General features: G+C 33.6%; 1 protein-coding gene across 1 annotated transcript in view; it reads left to right on the forward strand.

The window, feature by feature from the left end:
- LOC106132538 (cell adhesion molecule Dscam2) overlaps nucleotides 1-22,207 on the forward strand; it is a 157,095-nt gene that overhangs the window by 19,882 nt on the left and 115,006 nt on the right. The window contains exon 2 of the mRNA XM_060949429.1: nucleotides 3,114-3,161. Within this exon, the coding sequence (XP_060805412.1) occupies nucleotides 3,125-3,161 (37 nt within the window). The 5' untranslated portion in view covers nucleotides 3,114-3,124. The remainder of the gene's footprint in view (nucleotides 1-3,113; nucleotides 3,162-22,207) is intronic.

Consider the following 22,207-nt stretch of genomic DNA (forward strand, 5'->3'; position numbering starts at 1 on the left):
TATTATTCTAGACACAATTTATATTGAAAAATCATTTACAGCGTGAGCTATGAATACAAAAGAGTCTGATATCCGCTCCGTTCTCTGTGTTTCCTTGCCTCGTATCACGTGCTACTGAAGTGAGAAATGAAACGCTATTAATCCAATAGTCCTTGTTCCAAGTGGATTTAAGCACGTAGCTACAATGTATTTCGTAGTTTTAACACAATTTTTAAATGACCAATTTGATTTGGAAGTGATTAAAATTGAAGGCAATTTTGTGATAAGATTTGATTTATATGAGACAAATTTCAAAATTGAGCCGAGGTGATTGAAAATAGTGAAAAATTAGATAAGTTCGTAGGTAGGTAAGAAATATCTGCCTTGCGTAACGAGTCATGAAATCGTTTCCTTTGAAATCTCATAAAAGTTAGTTCCTTAGGCGCACCTGCTTCGTACTTACAACGGCCTGTGTTTGCATAAAGCGATCTTGATATAGATTTATAAAGATGTCTGAATTACGTAGTCTTCTTTTTGTAGTCTGGCAAAAACTCCTTGAAAGAAAAACTCATGTTCTATCAAATTTAAATGGTGCATCCAACTAAACTGCCGTGATCCTGGAACTTTTTAATAGAACCACCCCATATCTTTCCCAAGGATATCGTAAAAGGTGATTTAGGGAAAGGCTAAAAAAGTTGAGATTCTTGTAGGCGATGGGCTAGCAATCTGTCACTATTTGAATCCATCATTCAGTCATACGGCTGAACGTGGCCTTTTAGTCTTTTCAAGACAGTTGGGTCTGTCTATCCCGCAAGCGATATGGACATGACTATATGTAATTATGTTCACCCAACTTAAAAAAGAAAGAACGGCATATATAGACTTGGTATGTCTTAGAGTAGATTAATTAGATAAAGCATTCAATAGAAAAGTTGTGGACCAACAAAGCCCATCAAGTATTATTATTATGAAAATTAAAGAAACCGCTCATTTAAATAACTTTCATACCGTAAACGGAGTTTTTATTTGAATTCCATAATTCGAACGACCCTCATTTCCATAGCCTTGTCGTGGAGAAGACTGGCGTTCTTGGCGAACTGTTCAAATTAACATTAATGGTAATGAATGCTTCTCGTATTGAACTCGCAATAGGATAGTCTAAGTTGATTTGCAACTGGCACACACAGTTTTAATGTTGACGAAAAATTTACATTAAATTTAGATACGCCTTGTTAGTTCCTGGTCTCTGATATATTTAACAACCTTCTTATTTTTGGGTTCCGTACCTAAAAGTACGGTACGGTACTAAAAGGTAATAACGAGACCCTATTACTAAGTCTTCTTTGTCCGTCTGTCCGTAGATCACCAGGCTATATGTACCACATTAACCGCGATAGCTTGAAAGCTGAAATTTTTCGAGATATATTATTTATACATTCAGTCAGAAAAGTATCGGGAATGGATTATTTATTTATGGTTCCAAATTCAAATTTTTGTTTTTTTTGTTGTTGTTAGATTGGCACAACTGTTTTCCATTTTGGCGCGGAGTTTGAGTTGCATCTGTTGTTTACATTAAATACAGTGCTATTTTTAGTTATATCATATTTAGTGTGTATTGCTAATTTCATAATGGATAAAAACATCGAACAAAGAGTTTGTCTTAAATTTTGCATTGCCAATGGAATATCGTGTTCGGAGTCACTGAAAATGTTACAGAAGGCTTACGGTGAATCGACTTTATCAAAAACTCGTGCTTATGAGTGGTACAAAGCGTTCAAAAGCGGTCGAGATGTGATGGAAGATTTGCCTCGCTCTGGTAGGCCATCAACGTCTGCAACTGAAGTTAACATCGCAAAAGTGAAGGAAATAGTGACTGAAAATCCTCATTCAATTTTGAGAGAGATAGCCACCGAACTTTCTGTATCTCACGAGTCGATCCGTACCATTTTAACTAATAATTTGGGTATGAAACATGTTGCCGCTCGGCTAGTCCCAAAAGACCTGAATTTTTTTCAAAAACTCAATCGCATGAGAGTCGCTGAGGACATGCTAGAACGAGTCAATTCCGACCCAACATTCATGAAACGCATTGTTACTGGTGACGAGACGTGGGTTTACGAGTTTGACATGCAAACTAGTCAACAAGCTTCGGAGTGGCGCCTTCCAACTGAACCGAAACCGAAAAAACCACGCCAAAGTCGTTCAAAAGTCAAAGTCATGTTGACTGTTTTCTTTGACTATCGCGGTGTTGTGCACTCGGAATTCTTGCCGGAAGGTCAAACGGTAAATAAGGAATATTATTTGAGTGTTATGCGGCGTTTAAGAGAGCAAATCCGACGAAAAAGGCCAGATTTGTGGAAAGAAAATTCTTGGATTTTGCACCATGATAATGCACCTTCGCACAAGGCCATCATTGTGAACGAATTTTTAACCAAACACTCAACAAATACCATCGAGCAACCACCATATTCACCAGATATGGCTCCAGCCGACTTTTTTCTTTTTCCTAAACTCAAATTACCACTTCGTGGCACCCGTTTTCAATCGGTAGAAGACATAAAAGAGAATTCGCGGCGAGAACTGACCTCAATTCCGAAAACAGCGTTTAAAAAATGTTTTGATGATTGGATTATTCGTTGGCGTAAGTGTATCGTTTCTAAAGGAGCATATTTTGAAGGTGATAAAATAAATTTGGATGAATAACAAACAGTTTGTGTATTATTGATCTTTTCCCGCTACTTTCTTGACAGAGTAGTATATTTATTTGTTCTTTTTTATTTGAAAACATTATACTACTCGTATCCTTATAAATTGTGTGAAACAAGAGGTCCTAAATACGTAACTTCGAGAGCGGACTCCTAAGTTATTTTATTTAAATTTCATATACTTAATTATTCCGTTAAGTGCTTTTGGTATATTCGTAAGTTTGCCAGCCACCCTTTCTTCATAAAGGTACATACAGGGGAAGCAGCTTTCTTCTGCAATTAAGATATCAGACAGCGCTGACTGAACAAACTTAATTTTCACCGAACCTTTATACTCCACCTTACTGCAGCGCTAAGCGGTTTGCTTAATTCAAATTTGTTGTTTTCAGAACTTAAGAAAATGCAATTACAGTTTATTTTTCTTTGCAGGAAAGTGCAAGATGAAGTTCAGTTCGTATTTGCTGCTCACCATCTTGGGTAAGTGCTAGATTGTGCTGACATTTATTTAATTACACTCTAGGATCACCGGCTCTGTAAACGCTGTTCTTTCTACAACTTTAGTTTTTAGTAAATGTTTTATTCAATGAATTTGTTTCCAGCGTATTTTGACTCTCTTGGGTAAGTTTTATTTATTTATTTTTTATTACTTTTCTTTACGGAATTACTTGTACTAAGGATTCAAAAATATTAAATTAATCATTACAATCAATAACATTTAAACTTAATGCCAATAAAAGATTCTTGTTTCATAGATTTAACTCTATAAGTTTTGTTTTAAAGTAGCTTCTACTCAATTTGTGTTTCATGTAATCAAAGTTGCGATCCTAATAAAAAAAGAAAGCATGGATGCCTTCACCTTATAATGTGGCATTGTGTATTGCGTCCATTAATTTGAAACATTTTCTATAAAATAATTTTTAGAATATTAAGGAGCTAATACTTTTGGGTTGTCGGATATTCCTTATCAAATGGGCAATCAGACACAGTCTAACTTTTAACAGCCTTGTCTTATCTTGTTTGTAAAGGCTCAGAAAATTATCATTTAATTAAGATTGTCTAAAGTGAAAAGTTACAGGCATTTCTTCAGGAAAATTAAGTCATGTAACAACTGATAATACAATTATGCGTTGTTATTCTTACTAATAATATAAATGCAAAAGTTCTAAATATGCGTGGATGTATGTTCTATGTTACGGCCTCTGTGGCGCAGCGGTAGTAGGCTTGTCTGTGTGTGGACCAGAGGTCCCGGGTTCGAATCCCGGGACTCGGTCCAGGGCATGATGAGAAAAGAACTTTTTCTGATTGGCCTGGGTCTTGGATGTTTATCTTTATAAGTATTTATTATAAAATTTAGTATCGTTGAGTTAGTATCTCGTAACACAAGTCTCGTACGAGTACTTACTTCGAGGCTAACTCAATCTGTGTAATGTGTCGGATATATCTATTTTTATTATTATGTTTGTCACTCTGTCACGTAAAATCTACTGGACTGATTTTGATGATATTTGGTGAATGGGTAAAATATAACCTGAAATATCCATGATAAGTAAGTACTTGTATCCCGAAATTTCCACGGGGCGCAGTCTGTACTTTTTTTCATGTAAATAAAAATGTTTACATTTATTACGCTTTTTTTAAGAAATTTTAAGGTATGGCCAGTATAACAGAACAATTTATTTTTTTATTTAAAACTTTATTGCACAAAAGGCGGACTAAATTCCCCCTGAGCTCTCCTAATAATTTCAGGAAGACCATTCCAGAGCCTTACAGCCTGAACAATCGCCTTATTGAATTCACTATGACATCAATATGAATATGTTCTGAAAATTTTGTCCTAAATTTTAATATTACGAAGTTTCTTATTCTTATACCAGAATATGCACTATATTATACCATTCAAGTCTGTCCATGTTTACTGTCCATCCTTCGTTTTGTCGCACTCTATTAACTCCACGAGGCGTGAAATTCACTAACTGTCGTGAAATGGCAACTTGGTAGACGCTGAGTTAGGAAAGTTAGCAGTCGGCTCCATTCACGAATAAAGATAGGGATCGCCAATGCATCTGAGCAGTTACGATGTTCATACTATATTTCGCTAGGTAGTATTTATATAAGTTCGATAACTGAAAAAAAATGCGTCAATGAGTGCTAGAAGTACTTCATGTTTGTATTTTATTTATTGAAACCCACAGCTTACATGATTACATTCTAAAAAATCCACTCACAAAATTAAATTCAAGCATGGAACCCAATTAAAGGTGAACACAATTTAAAAAAAATTAATTATGAGTTACTCGGTTACGACTACATTCATGTGAAAAGAAAAAGAAACAAAAAAAAAAAAAAAATAATAATATTTGCGTGCGCCTTTGACCATGATCCCGAAAGGGTTTTCTGAAATGTTGGTTTTAATATAGATCCTCTTTTAAATAAACGTACAAACTTTAAATGACATTAAAGTTATATTCCAAATTTCAAAACTTATCGTCATTTCACAATTTCTGATCTCATTTTATCACATTCAACAACAAATTAAATGCATTTGTGCAAACATCCAGCTAAACTCGCCAAAATTTCTGCATTTGAAATTAAACCTGTATTTTCCACTAGGATTCCCTCCGTGTGCTGAGCTACTTATACAATAACTTTTACGTCTAATCACATATGCATCAGTTCCGGCGTAAACAACTGCAGTCAGATGAAACAGTTACACAACAAGTCAGAACTTTGCCAGTTAGTTCTGTTTATGCCTTCGGGACACGACTACTACTCGGGACTCAGCTGAGGTAAATCATATAGTTAAGGTTGTAATTATATTTCATCACTGTTAGGCTTCTATTCTAGAATTTAAACTATGTAGAACAATAAGTATTAAACTCAACCGATACATAAAGTTATTTGACGATCAATTGTTCGCTGGTTCTAGAAAGGGTTCCAAAAATGGGACGTGAAAGCGTAAGCGGTAGATAAAATTTTGCATTCATAATATTAGTTATGTGACGTCAATAAGTGATACCTTGTATCCAATTTTGAAAATAAATCTATTCTATTCTAGTATGAAAGTATGGATATGCAAATAATTTTAAATAGAAAATTGAAAACATAAGCAGTAAGTACCTATGTAAATAGACTTATATAGTATAGCCTGTTTTTCAAAAACAAAGTGCTCATTTTCGGTGTACTAAAGTTGCAAATTTATTAAAGGCATACAGTTTGGAGTTAAGATGCTTCGTAAAATTTATGGTAAAGCAAATTTTGTGAGCTGCGAGTTACGAAGTGTGCCGTACGCCTTTATACAATTTGTACTAGAATGAATTTCGAAACATGATCTACTTAATCTTCCTTTAAGCTACGTGACAACGCTAACAAGAAGTTGTTCATCTACATTTTTAACGTCTTTTGCCTCTCAGCCTCTCGAAAAAAGAGAATATTAGATAAGGATAAACTACTTGCCGCGAATTTTTAACACGAATTTTTAACACGTTATAATAGGTAGATATTTGGACTATAAGGACTTTGTGCCTAAGGGAATTTCTGGATAATTTAATTTCTATTAACCAATTCTTTCCGAATCAATCATAATCATCGAAAACAAAGAATCAGGTCATATTTTTGTATTTTTATCATTTGTATTTTTGATACTTCCAATGACCTAATAAACTTATTAGATGATGGAGAAGCAGCGAAAACAATATTTATACATATCCGTACAAAAACCTCAAGTACTTATTATTTTTGACATTTGTAATTTCCATTACATAATTTACATACCAAGTTTTCCAACACCAGCCAACAATGTTACACTTGCAAGTGACAGTTCAAAGTTGCCTTCCGCTCCGGGAATTGCTAGCTATTCATAAACCTTTTGGTTAGTTTCAGCATTCAAGACCTTCATCTCACTTCTATATACTGCAATATTAATATGCCGTGAACACCATGCACCCTGTTGCATTCAAGCTTTAATGACTCGTATAAAGTTAGGCGGGGTATGCACATGCACATCTTTAAGTCGTATTTCAGCTTCAAACGCAGTGCAGTTCCGATGCACTTTAGCAGTAACTGGAACGAGAAATTAAACTTATGATCTCGGAATGCGCTGGAAAATTCATATTTGTACGTAACTCTCATAACTGCACCAAACTTACGTTTAAAAGTGGAACTAAAATTATTATGACTAGTAACTTATAATCAATTGAAGACATATTATGGCTAACACTGAAACCAGGGATACAATAAGGATAATTTTAAAGGTTGGCAAATTACTATAACACGTACAATAATGTGCATATATTGAAAGGAGACTGGCATGTTCACCACACAGTTAAAACCACTGATCGGACTTCAAAATAAGAACAATTTTATCTCAAATAACTCTTTTACGAAAACAAAATATTGCTACCAAATTTAGAGACCTTGATTATTAAGAAGTTACTTTAAACATAAAAGCCAACTAATTTCCGAGACCTCCCTCTCCCAACCTTAGATAAACTTCTGGCATCCTCCGAGATTCGATACGAGGTGAGTTGCTTCAGTAAACTCGGAACTTTTCGCCGAGAGCCTTAAATTTTAAGCCAATTTGGTATCCGGTGGACTGTGTCGTCGGGCTTGAGATATTTAGCCAGCAACAACTTGTTGGATAGTGGGGATGCAACGGTCAGAATTAACTGTTCAAAAATTCCTCTTCAGTCAAGATAACATGCCTCTTTTCTCTCCAGAAAACAAAACAGGCAATCATTTTCTCCATAAACTGACTGAAACAGGAGCAACTAGAAATAAGGATTAGAAAACGTTTCCTTGTACTTTTTGTTAAAGAGAACGCAATTTGTTTAGAAAATAAATGGCTAAATAGAAAAAAAAAAGGTTTTATAAATTTATACATACATATACACTTTATTCCTTACGGGGTAGACGTAAAAATGGTTTAATAATAGGACTGAGATTTAAATAATGACAGGTGACAGGTTGCTTCGCCTAAAAGGTTACAAGTTTTTAGCCTAAAATTTTTTTTGCTTCTAGGCCAGCATGAAAGTAATCACCAAGTACTAGTGAGTACTCGTAGTATATTATATTGGAAACTAATAACTTTAAATTGATTCACTACACAAATCGCTTAAGATTATAACCTACACGTAGTAAGCCTTTAAGCTCTGGTGCAGATACCAATCAGCCATATTTCAGTTAAACATATGTTAAACAACAAAAGCAGATGTTAATATATCAAAGGCGAAATGCATAGTCATTTGTTTTTTTACATACATACATACATATGATCACGTCTTTATCCCTTACGGGGTAGACAGAGCCAACAGTCTTGAAAAGACTGATAGGCCACGTTCAGCTATTTGGCTTAATGATAGAATTGAGATTCAAATAGTGACGGGTTGCTAGCCCATCGCCTAAAAGAAAAATCCCAAGTTTATAAGCCTATCCTTTAGTCGCCTTTTACGACATCCATGGGAACGAGATGGAGTGGTCCTATTCTTTTTTGTATTGGTGCCGGGAACCACACGGCACGTACGGTTTTTTTACATAAATGAAATTATGAATATTAAGGTAAATATTACGCGTATCTTGATCAAATTAAGGACGTCCTGGCCAAGGGTCACGTCAAGAGTACCCGAAACCGCCGAGCTTGCATGAAGAGAGTTATGAATGTGGATGAAGCGAAGGAAGTATGCAGAGATCGTGGAAAGATCTAGTCTCTTCCTACCCCTCCGGGAAAAGGCGTGATTTTATGTATGTATGTATTTATTACGTGTAATATTGACCGCCTTAGGCGATGGGCGGGCAACCTGTCATTATGCAATCAACACAACACTGTCAATACTGTTAATCATTAAGGTGAAAGTGAGCTGACAGCTTTTTCAAGACTGTTGACTCTGTTTACCCCGAATCAGATAAAGAGATGATTGTATGTATGTTTTATAGTAAATTTTTATCCAAATTCGTTTAGTTGATTATGTAATAAACATAATTGTACCTAGTAGCTAATTCACTGTAAAAATCGCTTTAGATTATAACTATTACATATACCTAACGCTTAAATCCGATTATCCAAAACTTCCCAATTGGTTTAATTTGTGCGTCGGTGCAGATACCAATATGCCATATTTCAGTTTCACAAAGGTGGAACAACAAAGGCAGGTGTTTACATCAAAGGCAACAGCTGAATACAATAAAACCATCTGAATGCGTGACTGAATGCCGGAAATTGCCGCTAGATAGTTGTCATAGCGGCTCTCATTTCAAATGGGGTCGTCTTGTTAACAATTTATAGTGGAAGTTTTCGGTATAGTTGCTTGCTTATGTTGTTTCAGAGAGCCATCACCGATATTCGTTCGTCAAGTCTATATCCCTTGCGAGGTAGACCGAACCAACAGTCTTGAAAAGACAAAAAAGCTACATTCAGATGTATAGCTAAATGCTTTTGTAAATGTATGTCCAAATTCAGCTTGCAATCTGTCACTATTTCAATCTCAATTTTATGATTGAGCAATTCAGCTAGGAGTGACCTTTTAGTTGGTGGTCTACCTCGCACGGGATATTATTATATTTATGTACCTATGTTAATTTTTGGGGTTAATTGTTAACAAACAAACAAAAAGTTAATCAAAAGATATTAACGTCTACCTAAATAAAAATATAATTATTTTATGGAAAAAGGTTCTAATCTCATTGTAAAGGTTATCATCCTTCATAAAATTGGGTCTGTGTGAAATCAGTGTCCCAATCTGTGATTTTACTGACAACAAAAAGTTAATTCGAATTTAGAATGGAACAATGCAAATAGGGTGCGAATATGAACAGCAAGCTCATATTTTCGGCAGCTTAAAATCTTTACTTAGCACTTAGCTCACGTAACGAAGTACACATAAAAGTAATTAAAATAATAAAAAAGGTCGGCAAGTTAATTTGTTTCGTCGCTCCCTGTATTCTCGTCACGACCCGGTTTTCCTTTTCGTTCATAATTTTGTTATTTACTTTTACATGCGAGTAAAGTATTTATTCAGTATACTTGTATTAATGAATAATTAAATGCAATGTTTTAATTTTTAAATAAGAAAATTTTGGCTAGCTTTAAGTTGAATTTTTGTACGAAAAATTACGTTAAGTTTGATTTATCACGCGAAAACATTCTTGCTTTACTTTTGATAAATGTATGGAGGAAATATTCCACTGGGAACATAGTTCAGAGGTCAGGCATGAGTGAAAAGCACTAAAAACGGAACAGAGCATCTGGTCCAGAAATTCAAAAGGTTTTATAGGGTAACCAAAAACTCTTAATACGCTCACATACTTATTTCTTATTGCCGAATCCATGTGAGTATAAAATAATACCTTGAGTTTTCATTGAGTATTACCTTGTTGATTTATTTTTTTATTCCAATAATTCGTTAAATGATATCATTAACAGTATTTTTTCTTGCATGCCAACTGCACCTGAATGTTACGCTCCAAATAAAATTAATCATTCATTTATTTCTTAATTTCATTCGTACATCCATTACAAATTCTACAAAAATTCACATTACTGTTTGGGGTGAGACGGGCAGGCTTCTGTAAAATCTTGGGATAATCCTGTCACGTTGTATAAGAGAGTATAACAGTTGAGCGGACTAGTAAGTATAGCCATGGAAATCTCAACACTATCATGAAGTAAAGAGAGGGCTTCAAAGAGGAGGGCGGAAAGAGATAAAGATACAACACTCACAACAAATATCCCAAATTTTCTCGTGCCAATATGGCTACCAAATTCAAAGGGATGTTTAATAAAAATGACATACCGGAGAGGTTTACGTACGAGTTGCCACAACTATGCGGGCGTGTTCAGAATACTAATAAGAACAACGAATGTAGGTCGGGACTGGGGATTGGACTTGCGTAAGATACGTCCCTTGTCATTCATAAGTTCACTTCTCAAGTAATGTGTTGTGAATAATGCGTTTAGATGAACGAGGACGCGAAGTTCCACTAACAATGGTTTTTGTATTTCATTACGGTCTACTAAAAGGATTACTACCACATTATGAGTTAAAGGTGACATTGCACATATATCACGTCTTGAACTCTTACGGAAAAGACAGAGACAAAACCACTTTTAGCAGAATAGTCTTATAATGAAAGTGAGATTCAGATATATGTATACAGGACAAATTAAACTGACTGCAAAGAAGTTCAAGCCTTGTATTATGAGATATTAACAGACAAATTTAACAGAAGCAGGCACCAATAGTACTAAACTTGTTATGGACTTACTTGTAACTGAAATACATGAATGCTAGCTAATGAATATACAAGGGGTAAAAGAAGTATTTACCCTAATAGGAAAAATAAAGAACGCAGGTAACGAGAGAGGGTAAAGAAAATGTGGATGGAATGTGTGCATGTACTCGTAGCTTAAATACTGGCGAGATGAGGAGGGATTGAAAAATAAGATTATGTACATACTATTGCATATAGCGATGATAAATTAAACCACAGAAACAAGTAAAGAAAGAAAGAACCAATCAAAATTCTCTAAAGCGTGTTAGCTATAGAAAGAAATTAAAAGGGAAGAAATCAACAAAGGGATATAAACTTAGGATTATTCTTTTAGGCTATGGGTGGACGGATGATGGGCTAGCAACTAGTCACTATTTGAATCTCAATTCTATGATTAAGAGAAACAGCTGAGCGTGGCCTATCAGTGTTTTCAAGACTGTTGGCTCTGTCTTCTCAGCAAGACGTGATTTGGAACTTTACTTACCGGAATCACTGAAGTGGAATACATTAAGATACAATATTAAGTACATAACATATGTAATTTTGATGGAATTTTGGTATTCACTACAAAATACTGTATTTGAATTTTAAAAAACATAATTAGAAATATGTTTTAGTACTTTTATATAGTATAAACACTTTATTGCTTTTTATAAAAAGTACAGTAGGATCATAATCTCATTTGCATACATATCTATCTAACTTGGTTCGAAAAGGAATACAAAATTCTAATGAAATAGAAGATTTTGTACCCGAAATGTTTCTATACAAGTTGATACCTCTGCAGGTTTGCGCCGGTTACCGGTTCGTGCTCATAGTAATGGAGCAGTCTGTCAGACGGGTCTGTTTATAGGATTCAATATATATTTATATTACCATTAAGATGAATAATAGGTATACCTACAGTCGGAATAGAAAAGGACACTTACTTAGTAGTCGAATTAATAGCTGATAAGTAAGTCTATTTCCCATCCATTTGGCTGTCATATTTAATAATCTATATTAAAAAGCAAACAATATCTATTCAGGAAAAGTCTACAATCTCTTTTCCTTAATATTATTTTTACATTAACAACAGTACTTGGCCCTGGAAATTCAACACATTTTCCTATAAATTAATTTAATGAAGGATATAAAATAAAATAACACAATACCCAAAGCTTAAGAGCACAGTTAATGATACATGCACAAACATAATGTCAAAAAAGTTATTAAGCGTTTCAAATTTAATCCAGAATATGTATTTTCCTTTTACCACGAAGATTTGTATCTTGAAATTCTTGTGTATATAAGGAAATATTTACTGGGAATACAGTGCAAAGGCCAAGAATTAATTGTTCATTTTACGAGCAGCCACAGAAATTCACTTAAAATAGGCGGTAGCTTTGAATTCGGAGCAAAATGGAAGCAATGTTATTTTCTTAGCTTTTCGCAGAAGCCCGACTATTCAGGGGAAGTAGAACTTAGCGTTGGAAACCTCACTAAGCCAATATTCAATTAAATCTACATCGACACGCTGTATGAAATTAATCACAAGTTTTCGAGTTTGTACCTTGGTTGCTATGCAAACTAATAACCTGGCTCACTAGCAAAAGTAATATTGTGTTTAGTATCAAGTAACGGTAAAGTCTTTCGGTAACCTTTCAGAGCGGAGGAGCCTGGGGTTCCCCTGTGAGCACGGTCCTAAAGTGGTGATGTGAGATCTTTACACGAAGCGACTTTCTGACCTCAGCATCTTTACAGGGTAACATTACACATCCAGTTGTCCGAACGTGTAGGGTTCCTCACAATTTTTTTCTTATTGTGAGAGCATCAGTAAGCTATCAAACAAATGTGATAAAATAAACGTAATTTCCAAAAGAAACACAGAAAATTTATTCCCATTATCATCATTTGTAAACAAAAATACTTACTGGCAATAAATTCAAAAGACAAATATATTTACTTTATTATTGCATTAAATGCTAAACTTATTTTCAACACCTTTCCCCACACAAACGTTGTTCTTTTGTTCACAAAGTTTGTGTCTGTCGCCCAATGACCACCCATCTTCATTAAGAAGAAACTTCCGCAGTTTCCCTAGTTGACCACATCGTCAGTCATAGAGATTCCTTAGAGTGTCTTATTCATAGAATTAGAAAATTCCAATAATATAATTATTATCCCCATGTTCTATTGCATACTATTAAATTATTTTTTTAGAACACAGTCCAATGATGGTTACATATATAACATGGTTACATACATACAATATAATCCATGACGTCTTGGCCAATGATCAGGTCAACAATACCTTTTGCCGACGAGCTAGCATGAAGAGAGTTATAATTGTGGATGAAGCAAAAAGATGAAGTATGCTGAGATCGTGGGAAATAGAAAAATTTATTCTTTTTCTATCCCTGGGGTAAAAAGCTATGATTTTATGTATGTAACCATGCATCGGAGTGCGTCCTACTATGAAAAAGTCTTTATATCTACGTATTTTATGCCATCCACCAATTTAAGGGTCGTTCCTCACCTCATATATTTCAGTTAATGTCAGCAAGCGCACGCCTACTTGATCTCTCTTTTAGTATTCATCTTGCGTCCAGTTATAACGACTTCTATGGTAAATAAATATTGATGGCGGGTGATATTTTTTTGTTTGTCTGACGTGATTTTTATTTTGAGATGGCTTTATCTGTTTATTTTGGGCTGCTTTTGTCATTTTTCTAAATTATACTCAACATAAAGGTTTTCTTTCATAATATCTTAGGCTTCTTCTCATAAGTCAAGATGAATTTTCAAGATGAATCGGAAGAGATCAGGGTCCACTTGTATGTCCAAAAATAATTCAAGTTAATTTCCGTTCCTCGTCAATTTTCTCTTACTGCAGTAAGACCCCTAGACGACATAAGAAACCAACATGCCAAATTTCGAATCTCTTGACACCGCGGTTTGTGCTTTGCCTATCTGCCATTCACTCACTCAGGAACGGAGGAGTTTAATATACCTACATATATAAGATGCCTGCATGAGAAGACGTAGTTTCTGCCTACTCCTCTGGAAAAGAGAAGGTATATTTATATGGCTTAATAAGATATAAACATTTATGATACTTTTATCTTCAAAAATTCGAACCGGGGCTGTCATTATTCTGAAATAGTGATAATCATAAACGCGCACGATGCGACGCCTTCTTCATACAGCCGCCATTACCGCGTTCGTCGCAAAATGACGCGATATCATGTCTATAGATGTTGAGAATAGACTGTAAGCTTATTTTATAAGATATGTACATGAATTGTTTAAAAATGTTTATGAAAAATCTCAAGTTTTTCAGTTTACATTCTGGTCTGTGTGAACAAAAAACAAAGTGTATGTATGTAGTGTGATTGTCAAAGAAAATCAAAAAAAGAGTCTTATATTATTTTTAATTTTCTTAATGGCACTGGCCTTAATGTAAACTGAAAAAGTACATGCACAATATTTAAGCATAACCGGCATTTATCGCAACTTGACCGACGCATGTAATATAATAGAAAATGGCAATTTATACGAACATTACTCATGCTACGGTCGAGGAGCTTATGTGAACATAATAATAATTTATTGCCAATTTTCAACGTTTTCCATAAACACAAGGGACCTGCGCAGTACATTGCTTTATTAAATTATAATAATTTTACAAACATACCTTTAATCACAGCTTTTTGTCCGTTATGGGATAGACAGAGTCATTGAACAGCCGACCTGTTCAATGAAATGATAATCCTTTGCGCGAGATAAGAGCCAGCTTTCTTGACACCGGTGACGTCGACAAGACGTGTAGCTACTTGTTTAAAGAGCTTTTAAGAGCTCGGACCCCATGGACAGAAAGTTTCGAACATTGGGAGACCACAGCCAAATAAATTGTGAAATGAGCAGAAGAGACAAAGCAAGACGCGGCAAATAATATACTCTTGTGATTTCACTACCAATGATTAGTGTCATAACCTTGGATAATTCAAACTACGCAAAATAAATTGGATGTGATACTCGTAACTACTTACTAGTAATCAAAAGTTTATAAATATTTAAAAGGGTAATTTTTTTTTGTTTGTTTGACTAAATACTGAAATATACATACATATTCACGCTTATATCCATGGCAGAGAAGACAGAGCCAACAGTATTGAAAAGTCTGAAAGGCCATATTCAGCTGTATGGCTTAATGATGAGATGAAACATAGATCATAATATAGCTTAGATCTCTTACTATCGATAACACGAAATTCCCGTGGGAACGTACAGAGGATTTTCCGAAGTTTCCGCACAATTAGAACATGGCAATGTGTTTTTTTTACTTATAGTCCTATTAGTACTCTAGCATTTCATAATTCAATTTTAACGCTAAAAGGAAGCTGTTATACAAAGTTGTAAAATGAACACGCGTACTAACTAATTTTTAAAGTAGGAAAACTTCTTGCTTCTCTTCTATCGTTTTGCCGAGAACCAATTTTCCGTAAAGTTTTTATTTTAACTTCGTGACCATTTGAAGGAAAGCGAATCTTAAGTATCGTGTTTGTGGGTGTATTGCTGATATAGCTACACAATATTTTTATTACCACACGGCACCAAAATAATTATATAATAATATTAAAAAAAACTCACTTTATCTCTTTCCAATGGATGTCGTAAAAGGCGACTAAGGATTAAGCTTATATACTATTGGTATTCCTCTTTTAGGCGATGGGCTAGCAACCTGTCACTTTTGAATCTCCATTCTATAAAACAGCCGAACGTGGCCTTTCAGTCTTTTGAATATAGACGTGATTTGATTGTATGTTGTATAATGTTGTTTATAAAAGTACTAAAGTTAAAAATAAAAGTGATACCTAAGGTAAGTTGTCTTGTTGCGGACAATGCCGAAATAATTATAGCAACTATTGGGCATACTGTATTCGTTATATAATTTTACTTATTTTGTTCTAAAATTTTATTAATTCAATTTTGTGACTATGATCGGCTTGGTTTTTATATTAATTAAATATTTATTATAAACAAAGTATCATAATACACAAGTGTCAAACTTACTTTGGAGCTAGCTCAATCTGTGTAATTTTTCCCGTTTATATTTATTCTAATTACTCTAATTTATTGTGTAACGTTAGGTTTCATTTCATTGCTCAAGCAGTATCTCGTTGCAAAAATAATAAGCCATGTAAAAACTCAATATTGTACTATTTTAAAAAAATTCCCAAATCAAACAATCCAGCAAATATTAACAGTAAGTCTGAAACTGCTAACAAACATATTGAAAAAGACGAACTTTACGTTGAATCGTTTCATAATTCCTTTCGTCCCTAAAACTTGCAATAAACTTACGGTGTTTCATCAAAATATAGCCGGAGTCTTATCAAAACGTGAAGAACTGGAAATAGTCTTACAGATATTTGAAGACAGTAATAAAATATTTGATATCCTTTGCTTCACTGAAACATTTCTACTTTCAGAAACTGAAAATAATTTACACTTGAATAATTACGAATTAGCATCTTTTTTCTCAAGAACTGATAAACAAAGAGGTGGAGTGGCTATTCTAACAAGACGAAACCTAGAATATAACGAATTATCCTTCGTGAAAGATATGGCAATAGCAAAAGAATTTGAATGCTGTGCAATAGAGATTTTAAATACAAATGTTATTATAGTGTGCATATATAGGATACCTAACTCAGACGTAAATGTTTTATTCGAAAAATTGCATGCTTTATTGAAAATTCTTTCATTGAAAAAAACAAAACGTATTATCTTAGCAGGAGACTTTAACATAAATATTTTGGAATCCAATAAAATTACACAGGAATACAATTTCTTATTAGATAGCTTTAATATGCAACACCATATAAACACTCCAACACGTAAACATGGATGCATAGATCATATTGTTAGCAATATTGACAATGTACGAGGAGAAACTCATCAATTGGGTCTCTCCGACCATAACACAGGTCAAGTGATCGAAGTAGATCTAAACATTAAAAAAACTCCTCATTATTATTTCGTAAAAAGGAGAGACTATAGCAGAGAAAACATGGAAAAATTTAAATATTGTTTAAGTCAACTTACCTTTACTGAAATCTATACCAATGAATGTGCTAACAAAGGCTTCACAGCATTCCATGATCTCGTATGCCTGTTTCACAATCTGTGTTTTCCGGTAATTAACGTTAAAATTCACTCAATTGCCAAAAAAACAACCTGGATTTCAAAAAACATTAAAAAATGCTGTAAAACTAAAAGAGCATTATACTTTAAACGTTTTAAGACCTCACCGAATAAGGAAGAAAATAAAAATAAATACTTACAATACAACAAAATCTTAAAGAAATGTATGTACCAGGCTCAAAAACTTCAAAATCTACAGTTTCTATTAAAAGCAACTAACAAATGTAAAGCAAGTTGGCAAATAATTAAAAAGAATTTCAATTCAGTATATAGTAAGGACATTACATCTATTCTAACCCCAGATAAAGAAACAATAAATAATCCAATTCAAATTGCAAATGAATTTAACAGTTATTTTATCAAAAATCACATAAGTAACGAATCTCCAAAAGATTATAATAATTTAAAATATACTAAAACAGAATCAAATAGAGAAAGCATGTTTGTAACTCCTACTACACCAGATGAAATTTATAATATAATAAAATCACTAAAAAATACTAAAACGACCGGTTATGATGAAATTCCCACAGTGCTGCTCAAAGAAATTGCTAATATTATCTGCTTTCCTTTGTCTTACTTAATCAATTTGTCATTTGAACAAGGTATATATCCTGAAAATTTAAAAAAGTCGATAGTAAAACCACTTTTCAAAAAAGGTAAAAGATGTGAACTGGAAAACTACCGACCAATTACTCTCATATCAGTATTATCTAAAATTTACGAAAAAGCTATGTACATTCGTCTGGAAGAATTCTTGTCAAGATCAGCATTTTTCAAATCAGAACAACACGGATTTAGAAAAAAACAATCTACAACCTTAGCATGCTTTAAACTTATCGATGCCATAACAAAGCACGTTGACAACCGGACTCAGGTAGGCGTCCTATTTCTGGATATGAGTAAAGCTTTTGACACGGTAGACCATAACATACTTTTAAAAAAATTGGATGCTAGTGGTGTAAGAGGTGTAGTTCTAACATGGTTTACAAGTTACCTCAAAGCACGCCTACAGTGCGTTCAAACTACAGGGCAAGATGGATTGTATCAAATTAAATATCAATCATCATACCAAAAAAATTTATTTGGTGTTCCCCAAGGCAGTATACTGGGACCATTGTTATTTTTGGTATATATAAATGACCTTCCTAATGCAACTAAACATCAATGTATACTATTCGCTGACGACACAACAATAATAATTAAAAACAATAAAAATGATAATTTTGAATATGACATTAATAGCGCCCTTAATGATATAATAATTTGGTTGACTAATAATAACTTAAAAATTAATTTATCCAAAACACAATTTATGCAATTCCAACCTCATCAAGCAACACCACTTAAATTATATGTAAACAATAATAACACAACAATCCAAGAAGTAACGACAACTAAATTCTTGGGTATCGCTTTGGATTCGCATTGTAACTGGAAAGAACACATTTCGATCCTTATAAAAAAAATTAGCAAATTTGTCTATGCACTTTGGAGGCTAAAAAAAACCGTATCTCAAAAAGCTGCACTTTTAGCATACTATGGCTATGTACATTCAATACTGAGATACGGCATTACTTTATGGGGAAACTCTGTCGATTCCGATAGAGCTTTCATAGCACAAAAAAAATGTATTCGTGCAATCTGTGGCCTGGGATATCGTGACACATGTGTACCATTGTTCAAAGAACTTCGAATTCTAACTGTCCCTTCACTATATATATTTGAATCTGCATTTTTTGTAAAAAAATATCATAACTTATTTGATAAACGTGATGATCAGATACAACGATCGAACAGGCGCAAATTTAATTTAGTGGTTCCCAGTACCAATTTACGATTTAGAAGTAGGAGTTCATATTGCATGTGCATTAAAATATATAATAAACTACCGGACTCATACAAGTCTTTGCCAATTAATAAATTTAAGAATAGACTGCATGAATTTTTAATTTTTCATTGTTTTTATTCCATTGATGATTATTTTAATTTTAAATTTTAAATTGTATAATTACTAATTTTTAAATTATTAATTTTGAAATTAATTTATTACAAAACAATATTTACATGCCATACTTCTGGCGGAACATGTAAGATCACATATTTTTCTAACACCAATTTGTACCATGTTTCCAGTAAATAAAGAATATTTCATTTCAAAATATATTTCATTTCATTTCATTTCATTTCAAAAAATATTTCATTTCATTTCATTTCAAAATATTTCATTTCAAAGAGAGAGAGTTAGAGCAGCGAGGACACAACCTGGTTATACGCCAGGAAAAAGAAAGAGTTTAGTTTTCACGGCTACATTTAGATATTATAACAAATATAACTAAAAAGGGTCACGTATCATCTTATAATAAAAGGGATACAACTGGACCCGAGCAAATATTCAGTTACGTCTTAAGATAAAGTGTACGTGATAGTCATCAACATTCGTGGTCAACATGAAAAATATTTTAATACAGACATGAAATATATTGTATACTAGCTGTTGCCCGCGGCTTCGTCCGCGTAAATTTCGTGTTGAATCTATAATAATGTGAAATAAATCAATATACTCGTACTAATCATATGAAATATTAACTTAAATATGTGACCTCACCGAGTAAATTATTTTTGACCAAATTAAATCGATTTAGTACTTTTGGAAATAAGCGTGATCATACAGAATCTCATCAAATCAAATCATACATTCTATTATTCATTTTAAGTGACCCTCTATCCATTTCAGTCAAAAATGCTTAATGTACAGCCAAAATATTTTTACTGTTTTATTAGGTATATGTATAGATAAAAGAAAGAACTTGCTTTGAATTAAAATATTGATGAATGTAGATCATACCACACTACTACTGCACCAAAAAAGCCACCGAAAAATTGTAGAGGATTGATCTTTTTCGAATACTTCACGGAATAACTTCGTTCGTACGAGTGCTTAAGTAAAAAAACCTTTTTACCTTCTCAAGAAAATGGTTTCAATTGAACTGAACCAGCCACAGGTTACTGTTGCTCAATAATTAGACATAATAGCGTTATTCAACGATCGAAATTAATAATAGCTATGGTCACATAATAAATTGTCCTATTCTGTAAGTTAGAATGCAGCATCATATATACCTAGTAATTTAGATTAATCAGTTAAGTAATTTTGGAGTTCATAAATGACGTACTATTTTTTTTATACTCAAGTAGGTATATACAAATATTTATTAGCCAAGTAACAATAGAGTATATTAATATCACAAGTTTATCCAACACAATTTAATATCAGGCCAAACCCTAGCAACTTATGGGGAGATAAAGATATTGGTTATTGTCTAAGCAATCGCGTTTTATTGCCATATTTTATGGCTATCGCGAAGGTAAAAGGTTGTTTATTGATGCAGTTGTCTATTACAATTGTTCTCCTGAAGCTATTTTGCGAAACGGTGTGTGTGAAGAATAAAAGTAAAGAATAGAAATTGTGTAATTTTGACACTAAGTGCAAAAATTCGGAACGCAGCTACAAACATATGTTTGAAGTCAAGTATTTGTTCATTCTGCCAGTGTTCTTTTGAGTGTGAGTGAATTAGTTATCGCTTCCTAAATTCTTTAAGGTAGATAAACATTAAATGGCATAATTAATTGGTTACTTAGTAAAAAATGCCATATTTTTAAATAAGTATACCAGTATTTGGTAAAAGGGGAATTATAGCAGAAAAATTTACATCATATTTCAAAGACATTGACTGTTTATAAATAAGGTATAATTATTTACCCAAATTTAATAGGTACGCGTTTATAACAAACACTTAAATATAGAGTTACATGCAACGTTTTGTCGGGTAATTTGGTAACAACACACGTGTGTGGTAACCAGTTTATCACGACCCACAACTTTCTCGACACTTTCGCGCCGCTCACATATTCCTGTAGGATTAATTTGGGCTAAGTGTCAAGTTATGCTAGTTACCCTTGTGGTGGAGTTTCACTCGGTTACGCGAGTTTGTTTTGAATTTCCGTTAAATGTGAAGCCTTTGCTCTCAAAACTCCATCGCAAACTGTATCTTTTGTATTCAGTAAGACTTTACAAATAAACGATAAGGCGTAGTTTGTTGGTGTAAACTTGTTGGTTGTGTATACGTGTGACATAAAAATCGTGAACTGCACAATAATTTTAGAAAATCATCATTTTGACAGATAAGACGTAAACCAATGATAACGCAGGTAAATAATGCTTTATATTTTGGAATTATACATTTATTAAATTTATTGCAAACAAAAAAATATAAATTTTAGAACCCAGCAATTTTTTATTGTCAAATGTGTAATTTGGCAATATTTATCAAATTATTTCAGTTTCGCGATAGCTAGATTTGTTGTCCAACTTCCATTTACAAGTGTCAAATTAATTTAAATAAATGGTCGTAATGCTTAAATTATGTGTTCAAGTTTACGAGCCATCTGCCCCTGTTCTATTGAAAACATTTGAAAAAAGAAAAGAAATTAAACTCGTACTCTATAGGAGTATAAAGAAAGATTTTGTACACCTCTAATTTGTATTACGCTTTGTATTATTATTATTAATAGTGTAATTCTATCATTAAGCCTAACAGCTGAACGTGACTGGGATAGCGGAAAAACAATTATGTAGGTCGCTGGATTTTTGGTAAAGAGAATATTGTGAAAGGAAGAAGCGGGAAGCGGGAGTGCACAACACGTACCTTAATTTCTCGTATATTGGCTTCTTGGGCCCTGGCCAGGGTTCTTCTTGTTTCAAAGATGCGCACTTTTTCTATTTTTATTATATGAGCGGAGCGGTCAATTTGCGGCCATATTTTTTCTTCAATCACTATTTTCAAATTTGAATTGAAATGTTCTATGGCTCCATTCGTAAGCCGTCGAGTGTTGTCGAGCTCCGAAGAAACCACATATGCTGTCACTATCGTATTGTGCGGAATGAAAAGGGATAGGAACAGTAAAATAAAGCGGCGCGTTCATCCTCCGGCGCCTTGAGAAACATCGCTTTCTCAAAAGAAAAATAAAAGGAAATCACTCATAGAGTAGCGTAAATAGTAGTGGATTTT

The sequence above is a fragment of the Amyelois transitella genome, chromosome 19 (genome assembly GCF_032362555.1).
Source record: "Amyelois transitella isolate CPQ chromosome 19, ilAmyTran1.1, whole genome shotgun sequence".
Lineage (NCBI taxonomy): Eukaryota > Metazoa > Arthropoda > Insecta > Lepidoptera > Pyralidae > Amyelois > Amyelois transitella.